At 45.7% G+C, this 26,803-nt stretch overlaps 1 protein-coding gene across 1 annotated transcript in view; it reads left to right on the forward strand.

Moving 5' to 3' along the window:
- The first annotated feature begins 442 nt into the window (after positions 1-442).
- TMX4 (thioredoxin related transmembrane protein 4) overlaps positions 443-26,803 on the forward strand; it is a 35,275-nt gene continuing 8,914 nt past the window's right edge. The window contains exons 1-6 of the mRNA XM_060232619.1: positions 443-743; positions 6,342-6,457; positions 15,186-15,231; positions 16,929-17,057; positions 24,067-24,112; positions 26,277-26,378. Coding sequence (XP_060088602.1) covers positions 475-743; positions 6,342-6,457; positions 15,186-15,231; positions 16,929-17,057; positions 24,067-24,112; positions 26,277-26,378 — 708 coding nt within the window. The 5' untranslated portion in view covers positions 443-474. The remainder of the gene's footprint in view (positions 744-6,341; positions 6,458-15,185; positions 15,232-16,928; positions 17,058-24,066; positions 24,113-26,276; positions 26,379-26,803) is intronic.

The following is a 26,803-nucleotide window of genomic DNA, read 5'->3' on the forward strand; positions in this document are numbered from 1 at the left end:
GCTCCACCCCTAGCTCCATGCCCTAAGTCCCCAGATATTTCTTGAATGGGACTTGGGAACCCTAGGGGTGGGGTGGAGCATGGGGAAAGCAAGCCTAGGGGAGGGGTGGGACCTCAGAGTATAATGCCCTAGAGTCCACCTTCCAAAGCAACCGTTTTCTCCAGGGGAACTAATCTCTATCGTCTGGAAATTGTCTGTAATTCTCCAAACTCCATTTGGAAATTGGCAGCTGGGTTGCAATGTATATGTTCTACCCCTGATCCCAGGAGAGGTTTTTTTGAGGAACAAAATGCCGTTGTTCTAGAAGCTGCCACAAGACCCCGCTCAATTTGTTGCTGCAACAGAGTCATACTGCTACCCCTGCCCCGCACATGGTGGAGGCCACCTACATATAACCGGACGCGAAGGCGACGTTGCGGTACTCTTGGGAGGAACTCTTAGGCTTGCTCTTTTCTTTTCGGCGGCGCTGCGTCGATGACTTCCTGGCCGCCCAAGATGGCGGCTGCGGCTCCTCTTGCAAGCCTGGCGGGCGGGAATTCGCTCGGCGCCTCTCGCTGCAGCCGGCAGAGGAGGGGAGCCGCCGCATGGCCGCTGTTATTGTGGGGGGCCGCCGCCCTTTCGGCGTTGCTGGGCAGGGTCTCGGCTATGCTGGAGCCCGAGGAGGGAGCTGGGGAGAGCCCGGTGAGGACGTTGAACGGTTCCAACTGGAGCCTCCTGCTGCAGGGCCAGTGGATGGTGAAATTGTGAGTGAGGGCTGCTTAGGATGAGGGCGTGGGAGGCTGGTTGGGGGACGGTGCACGCAGGATCTTTGCAGAAGGGTGGCCGTGTCGGGTTGTTGCGACTTGCAGCAAAATGTATACGTTGCCTTTCCCAAATATAATATTTATTTATGCATCATTTGGGGGTGATTGCAAAAGGTATAACTGTGTTACTAATTTTCTAGTAGAATAAAGCAAAAGTCCAGTGGCACATTAAACATTTTCAGCGTGGGTTTTCAACTTAGGCGGACTTAGGAGAAGTACGCTGCTTTAGATGCAGTGAAGGTGCGCGCAGCAGTAATAGATGGGCGTCTGATAGCGTCAGACTGGTAACATTTTACATTGACTTTGAGAGCTCGGGTATTGGTTAGAGGCTTGTACAAGGATATAAAGACACAGGATCGCGTCCCCACCCTACTTATGGAAGCTTGCTTTGGGTAACGTTAGTGCAGTGGACTTGGTCTTGGCCCCACCTACCCTACAGAGTTGTACGAATAATATGGAGGGAGGTGAGAACGATAGATGAAGCCTTGGGCTCCTTGGAGGAAAAGCAGGATGAAAAATGTACAGACTGAATAAAGATTCCAGTCTTCAGAACAGCACACTTGTTCAGATGTGACACCGTGATTTCCCAGATTAACTTCATTGTTAACCTGAAAGCCACCATTCTTCAACAGCTGAAGCACCAGCCCACATATCTGGATTTGGGGGAAATAGCTAGTTTGGAGGGAACATTTACACAGTTTTCTGGCTTCCTGTTGAAAACTGGTGTGAAACCCTTGGTCCCCACTGAACAGCAGCAGTCGTTGTGTATCAAGGGTCCTTGTCATTTTTCTCTTTCTGTACACTGGATGTCTTAAGAATGAGGGGGGGTGGAATGCACTATGCCTTAGCTGTGCTCTGTCCATTGTAACAAGTACATGTATTCATTTCAACCCTGCAAAAAGGAGTAAGTTTGTACCTCAAGGTCACTTTTATTTTTTTGCAGACTCAGCTCAGATGCCAATTATCTGGTGGGAAAAGGTGTGGTGGGAAAGAATTTGAATCAATTTACGGAGGCTTTTTGCACTGTATTTTGGCGGGCTGCATAACAGCCCTTGATAAGTTATAAAGGACTGGCCCACCCCCAAAGGTGAGCCAGTTCTGACACAGCTGTGTATTGCTATTCTATCTATCAATAAAGCCAGCTTTCTGATCACACTGGAAGCCTTCTTTAATTGAGGATAGCTGGCAGTGTGACAAATTCAAGGACAGGTGGTATGGATACCATATACCCCAAAGCCATCAGTCTTTCTGATATCTCCAGTACATGTCCTAGAGTAGGGGTGTTGAACTTATTTGTTATGAGGGATGGATCTGACATAAATGGGACTTTGGCAGGCCATGTGTTTCATAAAATGTAATGCCAGGTAGTGTAAACATAAACTGTATGAAAGACAAAAGCACAATAAAAAGATATTTTTGTTTAACTTAAAATACAAACATGCTTAAAACAATAACAGTCTTGGTATGTTTTATTTATTTAGTAGTCTGATAACTGACCACCTCCCAAACCTTCCTGCCCCCCACTGCCCTTAAAAGATGCCGGCCTAAAATGAAAAGGGTGGGGAGTAGTATGATTTGGCAATGCAATTTTTAAAAAAATAAATAAAACATCAAGGAAAAGCACAGAAATCACGCAGAAACTAAAAAAATAAAGTAAAAAAATATAAAATGCTCTAAGTCTAGAAAGATATGAAATGGCTGGCACTGCTTCTCCCCCCCCCCCCGCCCTAGTCTACTCAGAGTGCCTGTGGTTCTCCAGGTGTACTGTTCCCCTTTAACTGTGGGTTCCCAGGTTAGAGTACTCACTCAGGCACCCACCTGTTCTCTGGTCCATTCAGCAGAGAAAGCTGGCTCAAAACATCAGCCATTTGCAAGGAGGCAGCTGGAACTGTTGGGTTTTGGAGTTAATATACAAAACTGGAAACTGAAACAAATGCTGTACCCCAGTGGTCCCCAACCTTTTTGGCACCAGACACTGGTTTCGTGGAAGACAACTTTGCCATGGACTGCGGAGGGGGGGGGGCATGATGGTTTCGGAATGATACAATTGTGCACTTCATTTCTATTATTATATTGTAATATATAATGAAATAATTATACAACTCATGGCCGGGTTGCTAACAGGCCATTGACTGGTACTGGTCCATGGACTGGGGGTTGGGAGCCCCTGCTTCACCCAACAGGACTAAACTAAAACATACAGATATTAAGGGTGGGGAGCAGACTGTTCCATTAAATACAAAAAGTAGCAAAGAAAATGCAGAATGGATTTTCCATTAAGGTTTTTGGGCACAGACTGACTACTCTGGGGACAGAAAATCCACTCCACATTTTCTTTATAACTTTTCTTGTATTTCAGTGGAGCCCAGAGGAGAAGTGAGCAACAATGAAGGCAGCCCTGCGCTCTGCTTCCTGCAGCTCGAACTTGAAAAGATGAGGACAGGCAGGGGAAGGATTGGGGGAGGAAAGCCATGGGCTTGCTCAAAGCCCTTGGTGGGCTTGTGCTGGCCCACGGGCCATGAGTTTGACACCTCTGTCCTAGAGGGATTCTTTGAAGACAATCACAGTCCTAAATTGTGATTTTAAATTTTGGGTTTTTAATGTATTTGTCTGTAGTGTAAGTTGCCTTGTTCTCCATAGAGAATATAGCTAATTTTTTTTTAATGAAGAGATAAATGGTAGTCTATGAGTGCAGAACACATGCAGTGTTTTTAGTTCTTGTTTCCTTGGTTTAGGGATGGTTTAACAAAACAGGCTTTCTTAAGTATACAGAGAGGGAGAATGTTATAGGTTGAGCAGTCATAATCTAGAGTTTTGAGTTTATAGCAAAGTTTGCTGCAAATGGTTTGTTAAGATTCTTCATAGCTCGTTTCTAGAACGACTGACACAGAGGTAGGTATTTAGTAGCAAATCCGTGGGTAAACCTGTAGTTTGCCTTGCACAGAAAGGTCAAATGAGCATGCTCAAAGCTGCAAGGTACATTTTTTTTCATATTTTTTTATAGTTTGACATAAAATAATAGACTGAACTTTAAAGAATATTGTGTCCATGTACAATTGACATTGGCCTCAATCCAGTGTCAGGAGCACAAAAGACCTGTCACTGTACTTAATAAATGAGCAGTAGTCTTATCGCAGAGGTGACTAACTAGACTTATCAGTTGTGTTTTCAAATCTGAAGGTAAACTCTGCAGGTAGTGAACATATAATTTAAAGTGAATGGCGTGTTGCAAAATGATGCATGTTGATACAGGGAAGGGAGGGTGCATACCAAAGTCACTCAAACTGCGGAACTTAGTATATATTGTTTCAGCACTTGTTAAATAATAAGTTGCTCTCTCACCCTCAAATATGTACCCCCTTTTTTACACAATCTGGAAGGGGTGCAGCAGATTGCAGATTATGTTAGTATCTAAGGTACAACCTGAAGTGGTTGCTTGACGCATAGCCCTGAAGAAAAGAAAAGCTGTAACCAAGGTAGAATTTGAGCAGGGTTTGAATTAGTTTTGTATTGCATAACCATGTACTTGGGATGGGAAAGGGGATACTGTTAATGAGAGTGAACGTACATAGGACCCTATCTCTGCAGTTTTCTTTTTCTCTTCTTTTAATGTAGTATTTCCTTGCTTAGAAAACAATTAAACTGCTTGTAAAAGGCATGAAATATATATAATTTAAAAAACTTGTTCTTAAGAATGTGGTATTGGGCCTTGCTGGAAAAACAAATTTCTAGACCAGGGGTGTCAAACTCATTTCATATGTGGGCCAGATCTGATATAAATGAGACCTTGTCAGGCTGGGCCATGTTGGGCCGGGCCAGGCACGTTCCTATTTAAGATTAGGTAGCAGAGATGTAAACTTTACACAAATACAATTAAAGATTATTTTAAAAACTTAAAATAAAACATGCTTAAAACTTAAAACATTAGCACTTGTTGGTCTTAAAGGTGCTTTCTTTGTATTTCTCCCATAGGAACCAGGGAACTGGCAAAGGAAGCTCTGGCTCTTTCCTGCCTTCCCCAAAGGACCAGGAGGGGGAGGAGCCTCAGCCAATAGAAGGAAGAGAGGCTTGGCTCAGTAGCTCTGCTGTGTGATTGAGAGAGCCTGGCAAAGCAAACTCTGCCTCCTCCCCAAGGGAAGAGCCTCAGCCAATGGAGAAAATAAAAGTTTTGCTCTATAGTTCCTGTGCGATTGAGCAAGCCTGGCAAAACAAGCTGTGATGCAAAAGGGAGCAAGAGAGGGAGAAGGAAGGAGATGACAGCCAGTTGCTCAGGGGGCCTGAGAGAAGTCCTCCAGGGGGCTGATTTGACCCCTGGGCTGCATGTTTGACACCCCTGTTCTAGACTGTGTGGACCCTCTGCCTTTTCAGAGTTTACTTCAAGCAGTGAAGGAACTGGGGTAAAACTTCTCAATTGGTTGGTTAAAGTTGGAGAGGTTTGTGTGGGAGGAAAGATTCCTGCAGTTATGGTGAGCTCAGCTAAAGATAGTAATAACCAACACTTCAAATTAGACCTAGGAGTAGCTGCTACAAGTTAGTCAACTTGACTCCAACACCTTGGGTGCATCCAGACCTGTAATTAACAAGCTGCTACATTCTGTATTGGTGCAGCTTCTAATCCACTTTCAGGGGTAGCCTCAAACAGAGCAGCTTAACAGTAGTCAATGCAAGGTGTTTCCTATGGAAGGATGGCAGTGCCATGGCCTTGATTTTCAGATAGTGGTGTAGATGACTTGCTTTTTCTAGGTCAATAGAAGACTGGCACCTTGAGAATCTAGGGTCAGTCCTGGTTACAGGAGTACTCCAGAGAATGTATCACTTTGAGCTATCAATTGACAGAATAGTCTTCCCTTGAATCACCAGGTCTTTGATAAATATTTAATAATAATACCAAAGGAGCTCCGCTTTAGCTTGAGTGAGTTCCTTCTCAATCAGTCCCTAATAACAATAAGCATTTCCTTAGATACGTACATTTAAGCATTTCCTTAAATACATACAGAGCAGGAAACCAGCCAGAGACGCAGCTGGGCTTTTGGATGACAAGGAAATAAATGGTTTATAAAAGGAAGATGGCAGCGAAGCTTATCTGCTGTTTAAATCTGGAGTGCTCATAGCAGAACAGAATAATATTCTAGTTTAATGCCCAGTTTTCACTTTTGTCTTCCAAAAATGCATATGGCAAAGCAGCAGATCATCTGTCTCAATTTGTATGTAAAGGTGTGGTGCTTAACAACCTGTCATGGAATTAATTTTGTCACCTCTAGGAGCTAGAAGAGAAGCCAGGTTCAGATTTCCTGTTCCCTAGGAGATTATGATGGTGATTATTATTTTTGGTACTTAAAAGGATGGAAAATTTCAAGACCTTCTCCAGACTAAAAATCCTGGTGGAGGGAAGATTATGAAGCCAGATTATGGCAGGAATAGCTGAAAATTGGTAGAAATGATCGAAAATTGTGCAGCAGATTACAATCTCTTGATGGGTTGTTGATATGCAAGATGAAAAAGCATATGACACTTTCTTTATGTTGTCCTTTTACTTAGCTATGCCCCTTGGTGTCCTGCTTGTCAACAGATGGAATTGGCATGGGAGGCATTTGCAAGAGATGGCAAAGACCTTGAAATCTCTGTGGGCAAGGTGGATGTCACTCAGGAACCAGGTATGGCAGAAACAATTCTTCATAAGTAATGAGTAAATGGAAATTTGAAATTTCAGCTTTGAAATATTGTGTCAGAGGTGAGTTTTATGGATACAGTGGACCGCCAAAAAAGACATATCAGTGGGTTCTAAACCAAATCAAGCCTGAACACTTCCTAGAAGCTAAAATGACTAAACTGAGGCTATGGTGCTTTCGTCGATCACATTATGACAAGACAGGAGTCACTGGAAAAGACAATAATGCTAGGAAAAGTTGAAGCAACTTGATGCGACTGAACACACAGAAACAGGAGTTGCTCTGAACTTCAGGAGAATTTTGAAAGGTGTGCTGTTTTGCATACAGGCATACAAGACAAGCAGTGGCTGTAGACAGGCAGTGAATTAAGATGGCGAACAGTGATGGATGCTTATTCACCAGACTCCATCTTACAACACTGCTAGTTCCACTGTGGAGATATCATGGAGATATTCATGTTAAGGAAGTTAACTGAGGGCAGCCTATTTTAGCTTGTGTTTGCTGTTGTAACAAGGTGACTGTATGGGATTTGCAGGTTAGCAGCTTGGAAATACTGATAAGTTCTTGGCAAGACTATCTGAAAACAACTACAAAGGAGCTCGGCATTGTTGCTCTCTATATCCAACTGCACCCAGGCCATTCTTAAAAATTTCTTCTCTGCTTCTTACCTGGTGCGTTGCCAACTTGAGTTCTCTCTTTGGACTGCCTCTTTGGTCTTAATTATTAGTGATTACTAAGTGCTAGTCATGGATTTCAAAGCCAAAGGCTTCATTAGGGTAATGACAGAATCTTAAAACAATCCTCACTTCTGGATTTTGAGTTAGCTGTTTGCTTTCCTTCTTCATTAACAGAGCTGTATTTATTTGGTTTCAGGAGGGATATTTGTGTTAGAAACATAGTGTGTGAAATGATGTGGGTTTTAAAGCACCTTTGTGGATCAGGTGGGTTTCCCTTCCTGCTCTTAAACAAAGTAAGGTTGAAGAATTCTGTGCTCCTGCTAACTCCCCATCATGTAATGTTTCTACCACAAACTGTTTTGCAGTTTTATCAACCATCTTTTAGGTCTCCCAGAGTGATACTCCATTTGTAGATCAATGTGGAGGCTCAGCCCCCTTATTAGAGGAAGATGCAAAAATGCTACATTTGTTGGTGACATTCTTTGAGATCTTTCCTTCCTGACTGCTAAAGCAGTGGAAAGTAACAGCTACAGCTCATGCTCTCAAAAGTTTGACTCTCTAATTCACACACTGAGATTTACAGTAGGAGCCCTTTAAAATATAGGAGTACTGAGCAAACAGCTGGCCAGATGCTTCAGAAGGAAGCACTGAAAGATTGTGGGAGCCATTGCAGCCCTTCCCTGCCAGATAGTGGGAGAGGTTTCTCACACTTAGTACTCTAGCCTCATAAGGATGTCTGAGCAGCCACCAATTTAATGGATAGATTTCTTTTTAGAATAATAAATTCCATGCCGAGCAGCACATGAGAACTTTGTTTGGTAATCAGCTTGGTCCTCTTAAGTTGAAATCAGTTAAACGTCTTAATTGTTCTTAATTGTACACTGTGGAGCTATTGTGGAGATATTCATATTAACTGAGGGCAGCCTATTTTAACTTGTGTTTGCTGTTGTAACAAGGCGACTGTGTGGGATTTGTTGAAATCAGTTAAACTCCTTAATTGTTCTTAAGTTGAAATCAGTTAAACTCCTTAATTGTTCTTGCTAGGCTTGTCGAGTTTTATTAACATTTGACTTCCTAGCTATCCCTTTATTAATAATCCAATGGAAAGACTTCTTAAATTCAAAGAAAATTTTCCCCACATGGGTTTTTATGTACATAAGACAGTCTTTTCTTTTTAACTAGAAAACTCCACACCTCTTCAGTCTTACAGTCAAAGATAAGTACCTGAAGGGAGGACCAGCTAGTGCCTCACACCATGAGCTAATTTGTTGGGATGACCCTCTACTTGCCTGGAGACCAATGCTGAAAAAAACGAGCTCTCCTCTCCTTTTAATGATCCTCTGGAAGAGAACAATAAATTCTTTTGTTGCTCTCTCAACTGCAGAGCAGACAGCAATCCCTGATAGTTTGGATCAATTCAGGTCTAGATTTCTTCTGGCAATTCAGAAGAGTTGCTCAGCGTCAATGCCCAGATCTCCCTTTCCTGAATGATAGAAGCTGAGGTGGTGTTGGTAAAGCCATTGAAGCCCAGCCTTCCTCTGATTAATTTAGCCCTCCAGCTGCCCCTCCTGCAGACAGTGGGCTTCCTCCACCCAATGAACACATTTATGCCCATCCCCCAAGCGGAGGTGAGGGAAATGAGGTAATACTTAACTGTTGCATTGAGGATTTTAAATTGGGAGCAACAGGGCCATTGACACAAAATGTAGTGGGTATGCCCCAACCCACATCTTCCCTAAAAAAACAGATGTATTTTTGTAGATTTAGCAGGGGATTTGGATAGAATAAAGGTAGTCCCCTGTGCATGCACCAGTCGTTTCTGACTTTGGGGTGACGTTGCATCACGATATTTCACTGCAGACTTTTTACAGGGTGGTTTGCCATTGCCTTCCCCAATCATCTACACTTTCCCCCCCAGCAAGCTGGGTACTCATTTTACCAACCTTGGAAGGATGGAAGGCTGTCAACTTTGAGCCGGCTACCTGAAACCCAGCTTCCGTTGGGTTCAAACCCAGGTCATGAGCAGAGAGCTCAGACTGCAGTACTGCAGCTTTACCATTCTGTGCCATGGGGTTGCCTTTGGATAGAATAGAGAGGTCCAACTGACAATTATATCAGTTGTCTTGGAACAAACGGGTGTCCAAGAGTGCTTCTTCACTGCTGGCCAGACTATTCCTGTAAGATCTGGAGGAGGGAGGGATGGTATGGTGGTGAGAGGAGATTTGTCTCACGAAGGATGGTGAGATATGGAATTGCTCAGACTCCCAGTCTGTCCCATCCATCCTATTTGACCTTGATGCTTTCCCTTCTCTTTGACCTTGATGCTATTTAATGCCAGGTCAGTAAGAAATAAGACCACAGTTCTGCAGGGTGGTGTAGTGATGGTCCTCATCTGAGATGGTTTTCTCTTCCAGAGGAACCCTGTGCCAAAGATCACTAGCCTCAGATTCAGTTTTATTACAGTGCACAACCAGATCCAACTGACAAAGCAAAACATTTTCAGGTATACAACTTAAGAGTTCCAGTTAGAATTCAATAATAAAAATGTATCAAAAACTAGATAAAATTACATTGTTGAGAGAAAGATAATATATAAAATACAAAAGTAAGCACAAATAACTGTTTTAAAATTTGAGCCTAGAAATCTAAAAAACAGGAACTATGTAGTAAACCTCCTGAAGAACCTGAATCTAGTCTCAAAAGGGCAGGACTGAAATTTATTGTGCACTTTGATTGCCTGCGCACAGAATCCAGCTATTAGTTTGGTAATAACAGGTTATGTCTGTTAATAATTTATCTAAACATGTCTTGTCCTCCCCTACCACAGGACGGTCTACAATGGCCTTGACTGTGTTCACCTGGTTTGGGGTGTTGAGGAGTGGGTGGAAGTGCTGCTGGTGTACCATTCACCCAGCTCACCAGCAGACTCCCTTCTGAGGCTATCAGGGGCAGTAGCTGAGTCGACACAGTGTTTCCCTAGTCTTAGAGGGCTTTAACATTCATGCAGAGACTTCCTTACTTGATGCACCCTCAGACACCCTCACGACTGCCATGGCAACATTGGGATTCTCCCAGATAGTACCAAAGCAGGCCACATGCTAGATTTGATATTTTAAGCACGGCTTGATCTAAATAGTGTGGTTGTTTGTGAACTGGTGCCGTGGTCACACCACTTCCTCATAAGGGTTGGTTTGGGGATGGCCAATATCCCCTGCAGGGGCAATGAGCAGATCAAATCTAGCATGTGGCCTGCTTTGGTACTATCTGGGAGAATCCCAATGTTGCCATGGCAGTCGTGAGGGTGTCTGAGGGTGCATCAAGTAAGGAAGTCTCTGCATGAATGTTAAAGCCCTCTAAGACTAGGGAAACACTGTGTCAACTCAGCTACTGCCCCTGATAGCCTGTGGCAACGAACATGGGATGAAGTTGGGAGAACACACTGTAGAGGCCCAACTGAAGGCCTGTGATGTGGAAGTGGCAAAAAGAGAGTATTTCACTGCTGCCTCCATTGCATCTGCTAGCTTGCAAACAGCTCAGACATTCAGATTGGTTCAACAACTGACTACCCCTTTGGTGTGTCCTAAAACTGATACTGATTTGGCTCTCAGCTGTGATTCATTTGGAGCCTTTTTATGTGGATAAAGTCTCTAAGCTCTGCCTGGATTTGGCTGCTGAATTTGATAACAGTAGTGAGATGGGGGCTTTGCTTGCACTGTCTGGTCCTTTTTTGGACTCTTTTGGCCTTGAGGATGTTGACAGGATCCTGACAGCTGTGAAGGCAACTACCTTCTTGGATCCTTGTCCCTCATGGCTGGTAAAATCATGCCAGGAAGTGGCCCTTTTGAGACAGATTATTGTCTCTCTCACAGGGCTGTTTCCCCAGCTCCCTTAAGGAGACAATTATTAGATCTTTGTTAAAGAAACCTGCCTTAGATAAAAAGGAACTAGCCAATTACTGCTCAGTGTCCAATCTGCCTTTTCTGGGAAAGGTAATTAAGTAAACAGCTCCAGGTTTTCCTGGATGCAACATCTGCCCTGGACCCTTTTCTATCAGGCTTCAAGCCTTCTTTGGGACCAAACAGGAGTAGTTGTTTTGGTCAACGATCTCCATTTACATCCAGATAAAGCATGCCATCCCTGTTGACCCTTCTGGATCTAGCAGCCTTCAGTACAGTTGACCTTTTGGTCCTGATCAATCACCTTTCCTCCTTGGGGATAAGGGGCATTGCCCTTAGTTGGTTTTCCTCATTCTTCCATGGACAGTCTCAGAGGGTTGCTATTGGAGAGGAGACATCTACTTGACAGAATCTGAATTGTGGAGTCCCACAGGGTTTGATCCTCCCTCTGATGTTATTTTAACATATATATGCACCCTCTTGGCGAGATCATCAGGAGGTTTGGAGTTAGGTGCCATCCCTATGCTGATGACACTCAGCTCTTCCTCCTGCTGGATAAGCAGCCAATGGCAGGGCTCTTGGTGTTATCCCAGTGTCTGGATGCAGTAGTCCATTGGTTAAGGTGGGAACTGGCTGAAGTTGAATCCATCCAAGACAGAGGCCATGTGGCTGGGAAAAACTAGCTGGAGGGTCACTCAAGACTCAGTGGTGTCCAGTTGACACTGTAAGGAACCACAAGGTATGGTTGGATAAACAAGTGTCCATGGTAGTGTGGTCAGCATTTTTTCATCTGTGCCAGGCCTGCCAGTTGGCTCTTTATTTGGGTCAGACCTTGCCACATTGGTCCATGTGACCATCACCTCCAGATTGGACTTCTGTAATTAGCTCTATGTAGGGCTGCCCTTGTAAATGCTTCAGAAACTAAAGGTGGCCCAGAATGTAGCTGCCAGGTTACTGATTGGAACATCATGTTCAGTTCATATTGCTCTAATTTTGCAGCAGCTGCATTGGTTACCAGTTAGCCTCTGGATCCAATTCAAAGTGTTGGTGTTAACCTTTAAAATCCTCAATGGTCTGGAATACTCATGCCTACGGGACCTCCTCTCCTGTTACAACCTACCATGTTCCCTTCAGCTATGTATTTTAATGTTAATATTTAATATTTGTTTTTATGTTGTTTTTACCTTATTGGTTTCAATGTTGTAAGTCAACATGAGACCCTTCAGGTGAGTGGTACTAAAAAACCTAATGAATAAATAAAATAAACTACTTGTGAAAATGAAGAGCATCCAATTGGTGCATCCAATTTCGGAGGCTACTTTTACAGCATGCAGGTGGGCCTGTTTGGCATAATTTGTAAGCAAAAGTAGCGGCTGTTATCGTGTCTGGCAAGTGATGTGCAAGTTGGTTCCATTGTCAGGTTGCGTGAGCCGAGAGATGGCATGGATGGATACAGCAGGCATGAGAGATTTTGCTCTGAATGGAGATGTAGAAATTTTATACATCTCTTGGCCTGAATGGTCTCATTGTTAACTTCCAGCCAAGACTACACTGCTTTTGGCTGTGGTGAGAAGCTATCTGAGGTCATTCTGGAGGACAGCCCGTTAAGGCCAGGGAAATGAATGGTGATAAGGAATTTCTCATTTGGAACATCTAGCTGTGAACTAATACAAATTATGAAAGCATTTGAAAGAAAGATAAAATAATTTCATGTAGCAACACTTTGCTGAAGGCGACTGTTAAGAACCTGGCATGGTTTGTGGGATAACATTTTGAGTTTTATAGCTCACAGGGATTCATACTGGCATATGACTCCATGACTGGTTTCCCTCTTGTTCTGTGTTCTTCCTGGACTTTGCTGTCATTTAAAAACAAAACCATTGTATGTCACCAAACAATGATGGTAGGTTTCTTCTGAATGAATGACCCAGCAGCAGAAAGACAGAGCTACGCATGCAGAACTTGCATGCAGTACTTGGGGTGGCTCATACAAACCTGCACTTTGCTACCTGGTGAATTCTGGAGGCTGTAGACTTTTTCTTTCTGGGTAGAACTGCAAGAGAGTTCAAGAACAACCTATTCAAGTGCTATTGTGCAAGTGTTCAGTCTTGATAGAGTTGCTTCTGTTCCTGTGGTTGACTATACTTTGGTAAAAATCACTCCACTGTTGCCAAGAACGTGTGTAAAATTCTGTCAAGTCACAGCTGATTTATGGTGACCCCAGCAAGGGGCTTTCAAGGGAAGTGAGAAGCGGAGGTGGTTTGCCATTGCCTTCCTCTTCAGACTCTTCCTTGGTGGTCTCTCATTCAGGTCCTGATGAGGGTGACTCTGCTTAACTTTTGAGATCTGCCAGGATTGAGCTATACCATGCTACCTTTCCTCTACTGCCAGGGAGAACATAACAAAAATAATTGCTGTGAGGAGTGTATGTGTGTCTGGCAATGAAATGTCTGTTGTCTTCATCACAGTTGTTCATGTATCTGTTAGTGTACTGCAAATGACTGTTTTTGAGCTGTAGAAAACTATCAAAATTGACATAATTTAATCTTCCTACTGTAGATCCTTGTGCTCAAATGTTGATCTAAAGTAGTTGCCAGGTTGCTAGAGAGGCGTGCTAGACTTGTTATGAGTTAGTAGTTATTGTTCTTTACCAACATACATAACGGCTTGCAATATATTGGATTGGATGGACCCAGCGCCAAATTTTCACTTGCCCTAGAGTTCTTGCACAAGTGGGAGTGCAAGAGAAAGACTGAGGAAGTTGCTTCTGCTAAGTCAAACATATTCTATCCCCACTTGCATTTCTGCTTGCACAAGATCTTTTATTTATGTGGCACTGCATAAAATGAAGAACTGCAGTACGTCTGCTTGTGTTTTCACTTTTGCATTGCAGAATCCAAACTATTGTCAAGTGCTAATGGGCTAAACCAGGGGTATCGAACTCTTTTGTTATGAGGGCGGGATCTGACATAAATGAGACCTTGTCAGGCTGGGCCATGTGTGTCATGAAATGTAATGCCAGGTAGCAGAGATATAAATTTTGTAAAGGACGCAAGCATGAAGTTTAAAAAAAAATCTTAAAAACATGCTTAAGATTAGCAGTCTTGCAAATTTTTGTTCATTTATCTCTGATAATTGACACCTCTTGCTCTGAATTATTGCATCAACATCTGGAGACAATGTCTGTGCTGTAGCAATCTTGAGTATGCTGTTCAGGTGTTTTACAGATGTATCTGTAAGTTGGAAACGTATTTTTGATTTACTGACATTCATTACAGAAATTTCATAGTCAGTTCGTTGAGCCTAAGACTCAGAGGAAAATATGAAATGGCTGGGCATTGTAAACTTTTAGACATAAGTTGCTTCATATGCTGGTTTGCCAAAGGAGAAAAAAAGAGGCTTTGCTTTGTAGCTTGATTAAGCTTGCCTGGCAAAGCAAACTGTGATGCAGAAGGAAGCAAGAGAGGGAGAAGGAAACAGACAACAGTGAGTTGCTCGCAAGCCTGATTGGAGCCCTCTGAGGGACTGATCCAGCCATGGGTTGCATATTTGACACTCCTGGGATGTTGAAGAAGATGATGATATTGGATTTATATCCCACCCTCCACTCCAAAGAGTCTCAGAGCGGCTCACAATCTCCTTTACCTTCCTCCCCCACAACAGACACCCTGTGAGCTGGGTGGGGCTGGAGAGGGCTCTCACAGCATCTGCCCTTTCAAGGACAACCTCTGCCAGAGCTATGGCTGACCCAAGGCCATGCTACCAGGGGCAAGTGGAGGAGTGGGGAATCAAACCCGGTTCTCCCAGATAATAGTCCGCACACTTAACTACTACACCAAAACTGGCTCTCCAAACAATAACCAGTCTTGAGAGTACAATCCCAGTATGACGCAGACAGTGCAATCCTGAACAAAGTTACACTCTTCTATTCCATCAATTTTTAGAGAACTTAGAGGGATGTAACTCTTTATTGGGATGTGCTGACAGATTTCCCAGAAAGCTCATTCACAGAGTAAAACTCGTCGCTGTAAGGCTCATTCAGTATGGCTAACAACCATATAGAAAAATAATTGAAACTTACAATCTTCCCTGAAGGTAATTACTTCTAGAAAACTTAATTGAAACTCTCTAATTTTCTAGGTGTAAGTGGTCGTTTCTTTGTCACTACACTTCCCACTATTTTCCAGTAAGTATGTTATTTTATCTGCTTGAAAACATTGTTTGTTATATCTATCTGTTAGGAGTGTACCAAAAATAAAATTAGTATTTTTCTGATTTAGGTCTGTTGGACCAGGAAAATATTGATATTCCTGAATCCCAATATCAGTATTGTATTGGGATTCAGTTAAATATTCAGGAAACCCAAATTAGTTTGGCTCCATTATATCCTGTAGGGATCGTCCCTATAGGGTATAGTGGAGTTTAGAAGGCACTTAAACTTTAAATGAACTCTGTGAATTCAGAAGACATTTAAAGGGACTACAGCCCTTTGAAATGCCTTCTAGGTGTGCTAGAATAAAAGCGGAATAATATTGACATTTATTCGGGCACAGTTATTTTGGTAGCCAATCAGATTCTCTAATCTGATTTGGTAGAATAAATACCTGAATAATACCAATTGGGATTTTTTTTGGGGGGGATGGGGGGGAGGTATTTATCGTGGTATATACTAAGTGTACACCCCTAATATATATAGCATGTCTGTGTGTAGCTTGGCATGTTGAACTATTTCTGAACTTTTGATCAAAGTCTTTCAAGTTCAGTAGAAGCCTAATTTTTGTATCCAGTATTTCATTGAATTAACATACTGCAATTCCTCATTAAGAGCCCCGTGGTGCAGAGTGGTAAAGCTGCAGTATGAGCCCTCTACTCATGACCTGAGTTCGATCCCAGTGGAAGCTGGTTCAGGTAGCCAGTTCCAGGTTGACTCTTCCTTCCTTCCTTCTGAGGTCAGTAAAATGAGTACCCAGCTTGCTGGAGGGAAAGTGTAGATGACTGGGGAAGGCAACAGCAAACCACCCTGTAAAAAGTCTGCCGTGAAAACGTTGTGAAAGCAACATCACACCAGAGTCAAAAATGACTGGTGCTTGCACAGGGGACTTTTTTTTTTTTTTAAATCCTCATTTGAAGGGGTGGCAACCTGCCTCTTGAACCTCTTTATAAGGAAAAAGGAAAGGAAAGGTCCCCTGTGCAAGCACCAGTCGTTTCTGACTCTGAGGTGATGTTGCTTTCACAACGTTTTCACAGCAGACTTTTTACGGGGTGGTTTGCCATTGCCTTCCCCAGTCATCTACACTTTCCCCCCAGCAAGCTGGGTACTCACTTTACCGACCTCAGAAGGATGGAAGGCTGAGTCAACCTCGAGCCAGCTACCTGAAAACCCAGCTTCCGCTGGGGATCGAACTCAGGTCGTAAGCAGAGCTTAGGATTGCAGTACTGCAGCTTTAACATTCTGTGCCACAGGGGCATAAGGAGGGACCAATATAGTTAATCAGTCTCCTTGTCTGCTTCAGTGACTGGCAGTGTTGGGTTGTACCTAGTTCAGGGAAGCTTATCAGCAGCATAATCCTGATTGTAAGATGCATTGTGAGGAAGAAGAAAATACTCATCCCTATTTAAAAACAGCATGGCTCACTCTGCTCTGTTCTGTTGCATGGTCCCACGTCTTGGTGTCTCTGTGCTCCCACCCAAGTGTTCTGGAATAGCGCAGAGAATAAGAGGTGTGGACGCAAGAGTCTGAATAATAGAGGACTTTTTCCTTTGTCCTCTGCAAACCTCCTAAAATGACATTTAGAAAACATTGACTGCTTCTTGTATGACAGACAGGGCAGTACTTCCTTTATGACAGATAGGGCACTGTTTCCTGTACCTCCTTGTTTTTAGTGCAAAGGATGGAGTTTTTCGCAGATACCGTGGGTCAAGAACACTGGAGGACCTGAAAGGCTATATCCTGGAGAGAAAGTGGGAAGCTGTTGAGCCTGTGCCAGGATGGAAGTCTCCATCATCTATAATGCAAGTACATGACCCCTTGCCCTGAGATCTGACTATATGTTGCACCTAAGGATCCTACCACTCATGGGAAACAGCAGCCTCCTGCTGTCACAACTTCTAAGGGTGATTTGCTTGTGCCTTTATTGCACTATGTTGTGAATTTACCCATCCTACATTAGTGGCGACTCTGGTGTGGAAATGTGTAGTAGTGTGACACTGAGGAACTGCTGTTTTCTTCTTTTCCTCCACAGGGTATAAGCTGGTTCTCCTGAAAGGGATTTTTTTAGTAGGGCTTCTGTTTTTGGTGGAAGCTGTAGGTTTAATGGAATATTCAAGTGTTTCTGTGAGTGTAGCCCAGAAGTGATCAGTGATACATGGAGTAATAACTAGCCAGTTCTTTAGTACAGTAGGGTGTGTATTAACACTGCCATAATCAGGGGTGTCCAAATGCTCATACTGTGCCTCTGTTTTGACCCAATGTACTGGTTGTGGATTGCTTTTCTCTGAAAGTTAGTGTATTGTTGTAAGTCATTTCCATCAACAATTATGAATTATCAAATAATAATCCAGACTCCAAGCTGGAAGCCATGTGTCAGAACTTGTATCTTTGCTGCTGGTCCCCTATAATGTGACCAATGCTGTATGGTAGTTTTACTGTGTCTTAGAGCTATATTGTAACTGAACCAAACTGACTCCATGTTGTAACCTCTGTTTAACCCAGAGTGCCTGAATAGTAATTAACCTTGCCCCACTGGTATCCAAAATATTTGGGGCTGTAGAATGAATTATGTCTTGTCTCTGCACATTCTCACACTGGGACCCTTTGAAGCCGAACAGCATGGCCTTCGAAGTAGGGAGGCATCCTCTCTACTGATAGTGATGGTGAGAAGACAGCTGCGCCCTACAATGTGAATTGTGGCTTTGTGAGATGTTTGCTTTACGTGTATAAAATCAAGCTGATGCTGGCTCTCGCCATTACTGTTATCTTGCCTTTTCCAGCACCTAGTTCTCTTCAATAAAATCCTAGCTTTGTAACAGAGTATGGGATCCGTTTGAAGTTCATTGAGTTCTGACATTATAACAGTAATCCCATTGTTCGTGGCTTATCTGTCCTGGAGGCTTGGCCCGATGGCGGCAAAAGTACCAGACGACGGAGAGCCCACCACCCCATCGGAGGACCCGCCGCTCGACCCAAACGTGACGGGGGTCCGACGCAAAATTAAGGTTCCAGCGCCCTTCTCAGTCGACGCCGCTTTCCCGGCCCCGCGAACCTGGAGCCCACGGAAGTCCACGGCAGCAATCGACGCCGCGGAGCAGCGGTACCGAAGCATGTTGGGCGAAGGAGGGGCAGGAGACGACGACGAGGGCCAGGCGGAGGGTACGGAGCCCCGAGGGGGGGAAGACCCGATCCGGACCCTCCGCAACGAATTGTTCGATTGGGTGCGGGAGATCCACGGCGATGTGCACCGCTCCCGCGTGACGATGGCCGAGGAGATGCAGCAGAACCTGGGCGCTATCCACGACCAGCTCCGCACTTTGCAAACCGCGGTCCTGGGGATACCGTATGGAGTGCTGCCACTGGGGCAACCGCCCGTCGCCCCGCCGGCCCCCGCCCCGCAAGCTCCGGCTGCCCCGGCGCCGCCGGCCCCAGTGGGCCCAGCAGCCCCGGCACCTCCGGCTCCGCCGGCTCCAGCCGCCCCGGCACCACCGGCGCCACCTGCACCAGGGGCCCCGGCCGCCCCGGCGCCGCCTGCACCACCCGTCCCGATCCCGCCGGCCCTACCGGGCCCAGCGCCGCCGCCTGGGGCGCCGCGAGCGCCTGGTGGGGCCGAGGGACGGGGAAGAGAGTTGAAGATTACGTTCGATGGGAATCCGGAGGACGTGGAATACTTTACTATTCAGTGCGACACGTTCTTCACCCACTGGGGTGCCGACTACCCTACCGAGGCCAGCCGAGTGTACCACATCGCGTCTCGACTGAGAGGGGCGGCCCGCAAGTGGTACGTGGGGCTTTTCATGGGAAGAAAGCCCGAATTAGCTACCGTGGCAGGGTTCCTGCACGCGATGCTCCGCCAGTATGGAGATCCTTTACGGGAAGAGAAGGCGGTCGCTGCCCTCCAACGCATCGAGCAGGGCAACCGCTCCACCCGCGAGTATGCCACCGAATTCCTGGGGTACTGCGCGGCAGCAAGGGGATGGAACGAGGTCATGAAATACACCGCGTTCATCAACGGGTTGAATCCAAGCATCCTCGACCGCTGTTACAGTCAGGGGAGGCCCGACACGCTGGTCGGCTGGATCCAACTGGCCGGGGAGGTGGAGACCAACCTCCAACACGTGGGGATGAGGAGACAGCAACTAGCGAGGAAGGGAGCCAAACACACCCCAACTAAATCGGAAGGGAAGAAGGCCCCGACGACCTCCACCCCGTCTCCCGCCCGCAAATGCTTCCAATGCGGGGACCCAAATCATCTTGCTGCTAACTGCCCTGGGAAAGCGGGATCCACACCACCCACGGCGCGGCCAACCACCCCGGGCCCGAAGAAGAAGAAGAGCAGCCGATCGAAGGAGCCCAGTCGGGGCTCCGTCGCCACTTCCTTGGCGACTGACGAGGATTTTACCACCAGCCTGGCGGCAGTCGAAGAATCGACCGAGGAGTCGGACGACACCGAGTCGGCGGGAAACGACAGCGACCTGCTTTAATGGGTGCCGCAAAGCAGGTCCAGCAACAGCCGGCACTCCTCACGGTGAGAGCAACTGGGGGTTTACTTTTTATGGCCGTTACCCTCCTAAACCCGAACCTAAAGAGATTTATGCACGCCCGAGCACTAATCGACTCAGGGTGTAACAGGGACTTGATCACCCCCCGCCTAGTTGAGGCGCTGGGATTAGCCACTTCGCCCCTGCCACAACCGATGCAGTTCCAGCAAATGGACGGGGGGCCCATGAGGGGGGAACCATGTGTTTTAGAAACTCAGGCGGTCCCGGTAGGGACCGAGGAGCATTGGGGAATTGAGACTTTCGTAATTGCCCCCTCCTGCTCTTTCGACGTGGTAGTTGGCTCAGCCTGGCTCGCCCGCCACCAACCCGACATAAGGTGGGAGGAACAGATCGTCCGGTTCCCAGATTGGAGGTGCGAGCATCACCACTGGCGCCCCGAATGGGGGCCGCACGCCCCCCCCCAAAACATGCGGGCGTGCCTCACACTTGAGGAAGTCGCCTCCATCCCCAAGGAGTACCGAGACTTAAAACTGGCATTTAGCGAGAAGGAAGCGGATGAGCTACCGCCCCACCGCCCTACAGACTGCGCCATTGAGCTAATCCCCGGGCAGCAGCTTCCCAAAGCGAAACTGTACTCCATGGGTTGGGCGGAGAAGGCGGAACTCCGAAAGTTTTTGGACAAAAATCTAAAGCGTGGTTTTATTCGACCGGCCACAGCCCCCCATGCCGCCCCCGTTCTATTCCGAAAGAAAAAGGACGGGTCGCTTAGACTTTGCACAGATTTTCGTGCGATAAACGGGATTTCCATGTCCAACGCCTACCCGATCCCGTTGATAAAGGACTTGTTAAACACTGTAGCAAAGGGGAAAATATTTACCAAACTCGACCTCCGAGACGCGTACTTTCGCGTCCGCATCAAAGAGGGGGACGAATGGAAAACAGCCTTCAACACCCCACTGGGACAATTTGAGTACCTTGTCATGCCGTTTGGGCTACAGGGAGCCCCGGGCGTTTTTATGAACTTTATCAATGAAGTGCTGCGGGACTTCCTGTTCAAGGGGGTGGTAGTGTACCTTGATGACATCATTATCTATTCACAAGATCTAAAGTCTCATGTACCTTTGGTCAGAAAAGTGTTAAGCACCCTTTGTAAACACAAACTGTATGCCAAACTGTCGAAATGTGAATTCCACAAGACCGAACTTGATTATTTGGGCTTCCGGGTGTCGGGGGAGGGATTGTCCATGGACCCCGCAAAGGTCCAAGCGGTGTTAGACTGGGAACCCCCTCGAACCCGCAAGCAATTACAAAGTTTTATCGGGTTCGCTAACTTTTACCGCGACTTCATAAAGGGGTTCGCCACGGTCATGCTCCCCCTTACAGAACTCCTCAAAACCAAGGGGAAGGGTGACGAGGCTAAAAAACCCGGCGCGCGCCTAACGTGGACGCCGGACTGCCAAAAAGCTTTCACTGAGCTAAAACGCCTCTTCACCTCCGAACCCGTGCTGGCGCACCCTGACGAACTAAAGCCCTTCGTGGTCCAATGCGACGCCTCCGACGCCGCTGTGGGAGCCATATTAATGCAGAGGGGGGGAAATGGGGTGCTCCGACCATGTGCCTATATTTCCAGGAAATTTTCCAATGAACAGAGAAATTGGTCAGTCTGGGACAAGGAAGCGTTTGCAGTCATGTTTGCCTTAAAGACCTGGCGCTCCTGGCTTGAAGGAGCGAGAGTCCCCTTCGAAATTTGGACCGATCACAAAAACCTGGAAGCCCTCACTGGGCGTCGCAAAATGACTGCAAAACAGATCCGGTGGGCAGGCTTCTTTGCTAAGTTTGATTTTGTGCTGAAACACATCCCAGGCTCAAAGAACTTTTTAGCGGACGCCCTTTCCCGCCTGCCCCAACACGACAGTCTTAGAGAGGAGGTGGTAGACTCACTAATTTCCCCCTCAGCCATCGCGGGGGAAGTCACCACCCGCTCCGGCAAACAGACCGACCCTCCGGACTTAGAATTACTTGCTCGATTCCTCTCGGAGTACAAACAGGAAGCTGACCGCCCCCCCAACTTAGTCAAAGCCGAGAACGGGCTCTATTTACATAATGAAAAAATCTATGTGCCCGATCCCCTCAGGAAAGAGGTTTTGGACCGCTGCCACTCAAGCCGCTTGGCCGGCCACTTTGGCTATGTTAAAACGCTCAACTTGCTCACCCGCCAATTTTGGTGGCCGAAAATGAAAAAAGATGTTTCAGAGTTTGTACTGTCATGTCCCACGTGCCTCATGGCAAAACGGAGGGGGGGCAAACCTCCGGGCCACCTAGTCCCCCTCCCTACAGCAACCCGACCTTGGTCGGTAGTCTCCATGGACTTCATTGTAGAGCTCCCGCCTTCGCAGGGCAAGACAGTCATCTTGGTCGTAGTCGATACCTTTTCAAAGCAGGCTCACTTCATTCCTTGCAAACAATTACCTACCGCCAAGAAACTTGCCCAGCTCTTTTTCACTCACATTGTACGCCTACACTCATTCCCAGACAAGGTCATTAGTGACCGCGGAACACAGTTCGTTGCCAACTTCTGGCGGGAGTTCTGCAAACTGGCTGGTATTGAGCAGGGATTGAGTTCTGCCTACCACCCCCAGTCGGACGGACAGACGGAGAGGGTTAATGGCCTTCTAGAGCAATACCTCCGCTGCTTCATTAATTTCCAACAGTCCAACTGGGTAGACCTCCTCCCCTTTGCAGAATACGGCTACAACAATAGCCTCCATAGCTCGACCAAAACCTCCCCTTTTCAAATCATCAATGGTTACGAGGGCAAGCCGTTCCCCACGCTCGCCCTCCCAGCTAACCCATCCCAACCGACATCGTGCCAACAATGGTGGGAGGGACTTCGTGAAGGCTGGAAGGGAATTCAGGAAAACCTGGAGGAAGCGAAAAAAGCATACAAAAAACAATTTGACAAAAAACACTCTCCGGAGTGGGATCTAAAGGTGGGGGATACAGTTTTCCTGTCAACAAAAAACCTCCCCCTTCCTCAGTCCTGTCGCAAACTGGCACTGAAGTTCCTCGGACCTTTCAAAATCAAAAGGGTGATAAATAAAGTAACGGTAGAACTCGAACTACCCAAATCTCTAAGTAAGATCCATCCTGTTTTTCATTGCAGCTTGCTTCGGAAAGACCCTGGTGCTACGTCCTTCCATCCCAGGGCCCCACCGCCCCCTCCGACGACAGTGAGGGGTCAGAGTCACCATGAAGTCCAGGAGATCCTGGACTCCAGAGTCAAACGGGGGAAACTGTATTATTTGATCAGGTGGAAACACTTCCCCCCGAGCTGTGACGAGTGGGTCGAATCTCAGAACGTAGTGGCTCCGCAACTGCTAAAAAAGTTTCGCCTACTGTACCCGCACAAGCCCAAAGCTGGTCCCGCGGGAGGGGGCGCTTAGGGGGGGCAGTATGTCAGAACTTGTATCTTTGCTGCTGGTCCCCTATAATGTGACCAATGCTGTATGGTAGTTTTACTGTGTCTTAGAGCTATATTGTAACTGAACCAAACTGACTCCATGTTGTAACCTCTGTTTAACCCAGAGTGCCTGAATAGTAATTAACCTTGCCCCACTGGTATCCAAAATATTTGGGGCTGTAGAATGAATTATGTCTTGTCTCTGCACATTCTCACACTGGGACCCTTTGAAGCCGAACAGCATGGCCTTCGAAGTAGGGAGGCATCCTCTCTACTGATAGTGATGGTGAGAAGACAGCTGCGCCCTACAATGTGAATTGTGGCTTTGTGAGATGTTTGCTTTACGTGTATAAAATCAAGCTGATGCTGGTTCTCGCCATTACTGTTATCTTGCCTTTTCCAGCACCTAGTTCTCTTCAATAAAATCCTAGCTTTGTAACAGAGTATGGGATCCGTTTGAAGTTCATTGAGTTCTGACACCATGTTAGTTTGTAGCTGCAAAATAAAACTAGGAGCTCAGTAGCATCCGTCTTGAAGCCTAGGCTGGAATTAATAATTCTAGTCTTTTAAGGAGTCAAGTTTTTAAATGTAACTAATAATCAGGTGACTTGACGTTGTCTTTGGAGGTGCTGAAATGTTGAAAACCCAATGCTGGTATCTTGTTTTTTTCCCCTTTGTTGAAATCCCAATGCTAGAATGTTGTGTACTGCATAGCTGAGTTGTTATGTAGAAACGTAAAACAGGTGTAGTAAGCATGTGAAATGTCGTTTTGTTATAGAATGTACAGAAACTCTTTGCTTACCTAGCAGTTATTCAGATGAGTGTCAACTAATTGCTTCTTCTTCCTAGGATGCATGGCATGGCAGGACTCTTCTATTTATCTGGATGGATCAGGGTGAGTAAAAGCTCATGGACAGAAGCTTTATACGTGCAGTTCTGAAAAACAGGCTTGTGTGATGTCGTTCTGTGCCTTTCACTTCAACATATCGCTAGCTGCACAACCTCCTTGCTTGATAGAATTGTCAGTTCTACCAGGCAAGAAACTTGTGCACCTAGCATTGTGTTGGAGTGAAAGGCACAGATGTTTGTGATGGAGCCCTCTTAGTTGTGACAGTAAGTTTTGTGTAGTTCATAAATGGTCTGTTTAATGCTAATGTCTGTTTAATGCTAATTCCACTGCTCTCTCAGCTTCTAATCCCCTTGTAATGTAAAGGCAAACCTGAAGCCACTTAACACTGCCTTCCTAAGTAGAATTGCACCTCTCTAAGTTCATTGCGCTGAATGGACTTACAAAGGTGCAACCCTATTTAGGATAGTGAGATTCAAGTCCGCTGGCAACTTAGAGACCAGCAAGAGTTTCAGGGTGTAAGCTTTTGAGAGTCAACAGATCCCTTTCAGGGACATAGGATTCAGATGCTAATTTTCTGCCTCCAAGCATTTCTCCTCTGCTCTAATCAAGCAGATTACAGTATGCATTGTACATTCTTTACATCCTTGGTTACATTATATTCTTTACATGCAAGCATCCTCCCACCTTCTGAGTGGAATAAAGAGACAGATCTCCATGCCTGCTCATGTCTGATGAAGGGAGTCCTCTCAAAAGCTGATGTCCTGAAGCTCTTGTTGGTCTCTGGGGTGCTGCTGGACTGGACTCTTTTGCTGCCAACCAACCTGGCTGCCCTCAGAAACGATCTGTTTAGGATGGTGCAGTTGGTGGACTTCAGAACTAAAGCAATGCTTGATCATGAGGTTTTCATTGTCTTCCCTAGTCGTCTACACTTCCCCCCCCCCCCCAGCAAACTGGGTGCTCATTTTAGCGACCTCGGAGGGATGGAAGGCTGAGTCAACCTCGAGCCGGCTACCTGAACCCAGCTTCCGCCGAGATCCAACTCAGGTCGTGTGCACAGCTTGAACTGCAGTACTGCAGCTTACCACTCTCTCCCACGGGGCTATGCATCACTTAATATGTGGGAGCCTATTTCTGGTTTAGAGCCCCGTGGCGCAGAGTGGTAAGCTGCAGTACTGCAGTCTGAGCTCTTTGCTGACAACCTGAGTTCGATCCTGGAGGAAGCTGGGTTCAGGTAGCCGGCTCAAGGTTAACTCAGCCTTCCATCCTTCCGAGGTTGGTAAAATGAGTACCCAGCTTGGTGGGGGGAAAGTGTAATGACTGGGGAAAGCAATGGCAAACCACCCCGTAAAAAAAAAAGTCTGCCATGAAAACGTGATGTGACGTCACCCCGGATTCAGAAACAACTGGTGTTTGCACAGGGGACTACCTTTACCTTTTTATTTCTGGTTTAATCGTGTATTCTGGGAGGTAGAATAGAACCATAATAATAAGGAATCACAATACTTAGCTTTTTTCCTGTTTATGTAGGCTTTCTCATTTTCCTCACTTGTGTGTTCCTGCTGAGGGTTTCCGGGGTGGGGAAGGTCTATTCTACACCTGCTTTGTGCTCCCTCTACTGGTCGATTTGATATCACATGGCTTTACATTCCACACATCTCCCTGCAGATTTAAACTTCAGGTTTAAATCAGCGAGGAAAATGAGGATGTGGAAAAGCCCTTATAGTCAGTATTGCAGTGGATGGTAAACAGTCCTGACATTTATGTGGACAGGTACAAATGAGAAATGGGCTTTTTTAGGAATTTGTTGTTAAATTTTAAAGAGTGCCTTTGTTTTTCATCTGTGCAACATGAAATAGAATTTCACGTGTTCTTTTTTTTACCTACATGATTTATACCCACTCAATTACTGCTTTTAACAATGAGTTTAAGAGCCTGCTTAATTAGGAATGAGGTTTCCAGTAATCTGCCCTGGATATTTTTAATCTTAATTAGTAAGAGAATGTGGAAGAGATTTGCACTACATTTTTTGAACCACATTAAGGGCCATGTCACATGCAACTGTCTCAGGCCACCTACAATAAGAATTTGTATGCTTTTTGGTTTAATGGTGTTAATGCCGAAACCATCTATTGAGTTTTGTGAACGTCATGTTATGCCGTGGGTGAGAAGGGTGCTCAAATCCAAGTTATTTTGCTTGTCTCATTTGCAGGAAATCCACAGCTACTTAACAGGCACTCTTGGAATCCATGAATGGGGCTCTTATGCAATTTTCATACTGGCCACTTTATTGATTGGTCTTATCCTAGGAATGGTAAGAATACTTCTGTTTTTTACAACCTTTTTTAAAAAAACAAAAGCAAATGCACACTTCTTCCCTCCCCCTACTTCAAACTTGAGAAAATAATTTGTTTTCTGAGTTGCCATGTAAACATTCAGCATCAAAGTAATTGTGCTCTGTTAGTGCACGGAAATAGAATAGAAGCTCTGGAACATGAATCTTGAAAACAACACATTTATAACTTGATGAGCTATTAGCCTGTAAAACCTGCTTTGAACAGAGGATTTCTGTAGAGCGGAGTGTGGTGGTTTTTGCATGTTGTGTGGCTGTGATGCCTTTGGGCAGATACCCTTAATGCCGCGACAGTATGCATTAGTAAGAAAAGTGTGGGGAGAATGCCTGAGAACATGCGGTTGAACATCAGTGTGTGCATGGAGGGAGGTATCCTGGAGTGGAGG

This window comes from Heteronotia binoei, chromosome 1 (genome assembly GCF_032191835.1).
Source record: "Heteronotia binoei isolate CCM8104 ecotype False Entrance Well chromosome 1, APGP_CSIRO_Hbin_v1, whole genome shotgun sequence".
In the NCBI taxonomy this organism is placed as follows: Eukaryota; Metazoa; Chordata; class Lepidosauria; order Squamata; family Gekkonidae; genus Heteronotia; species Heteronotia binoei.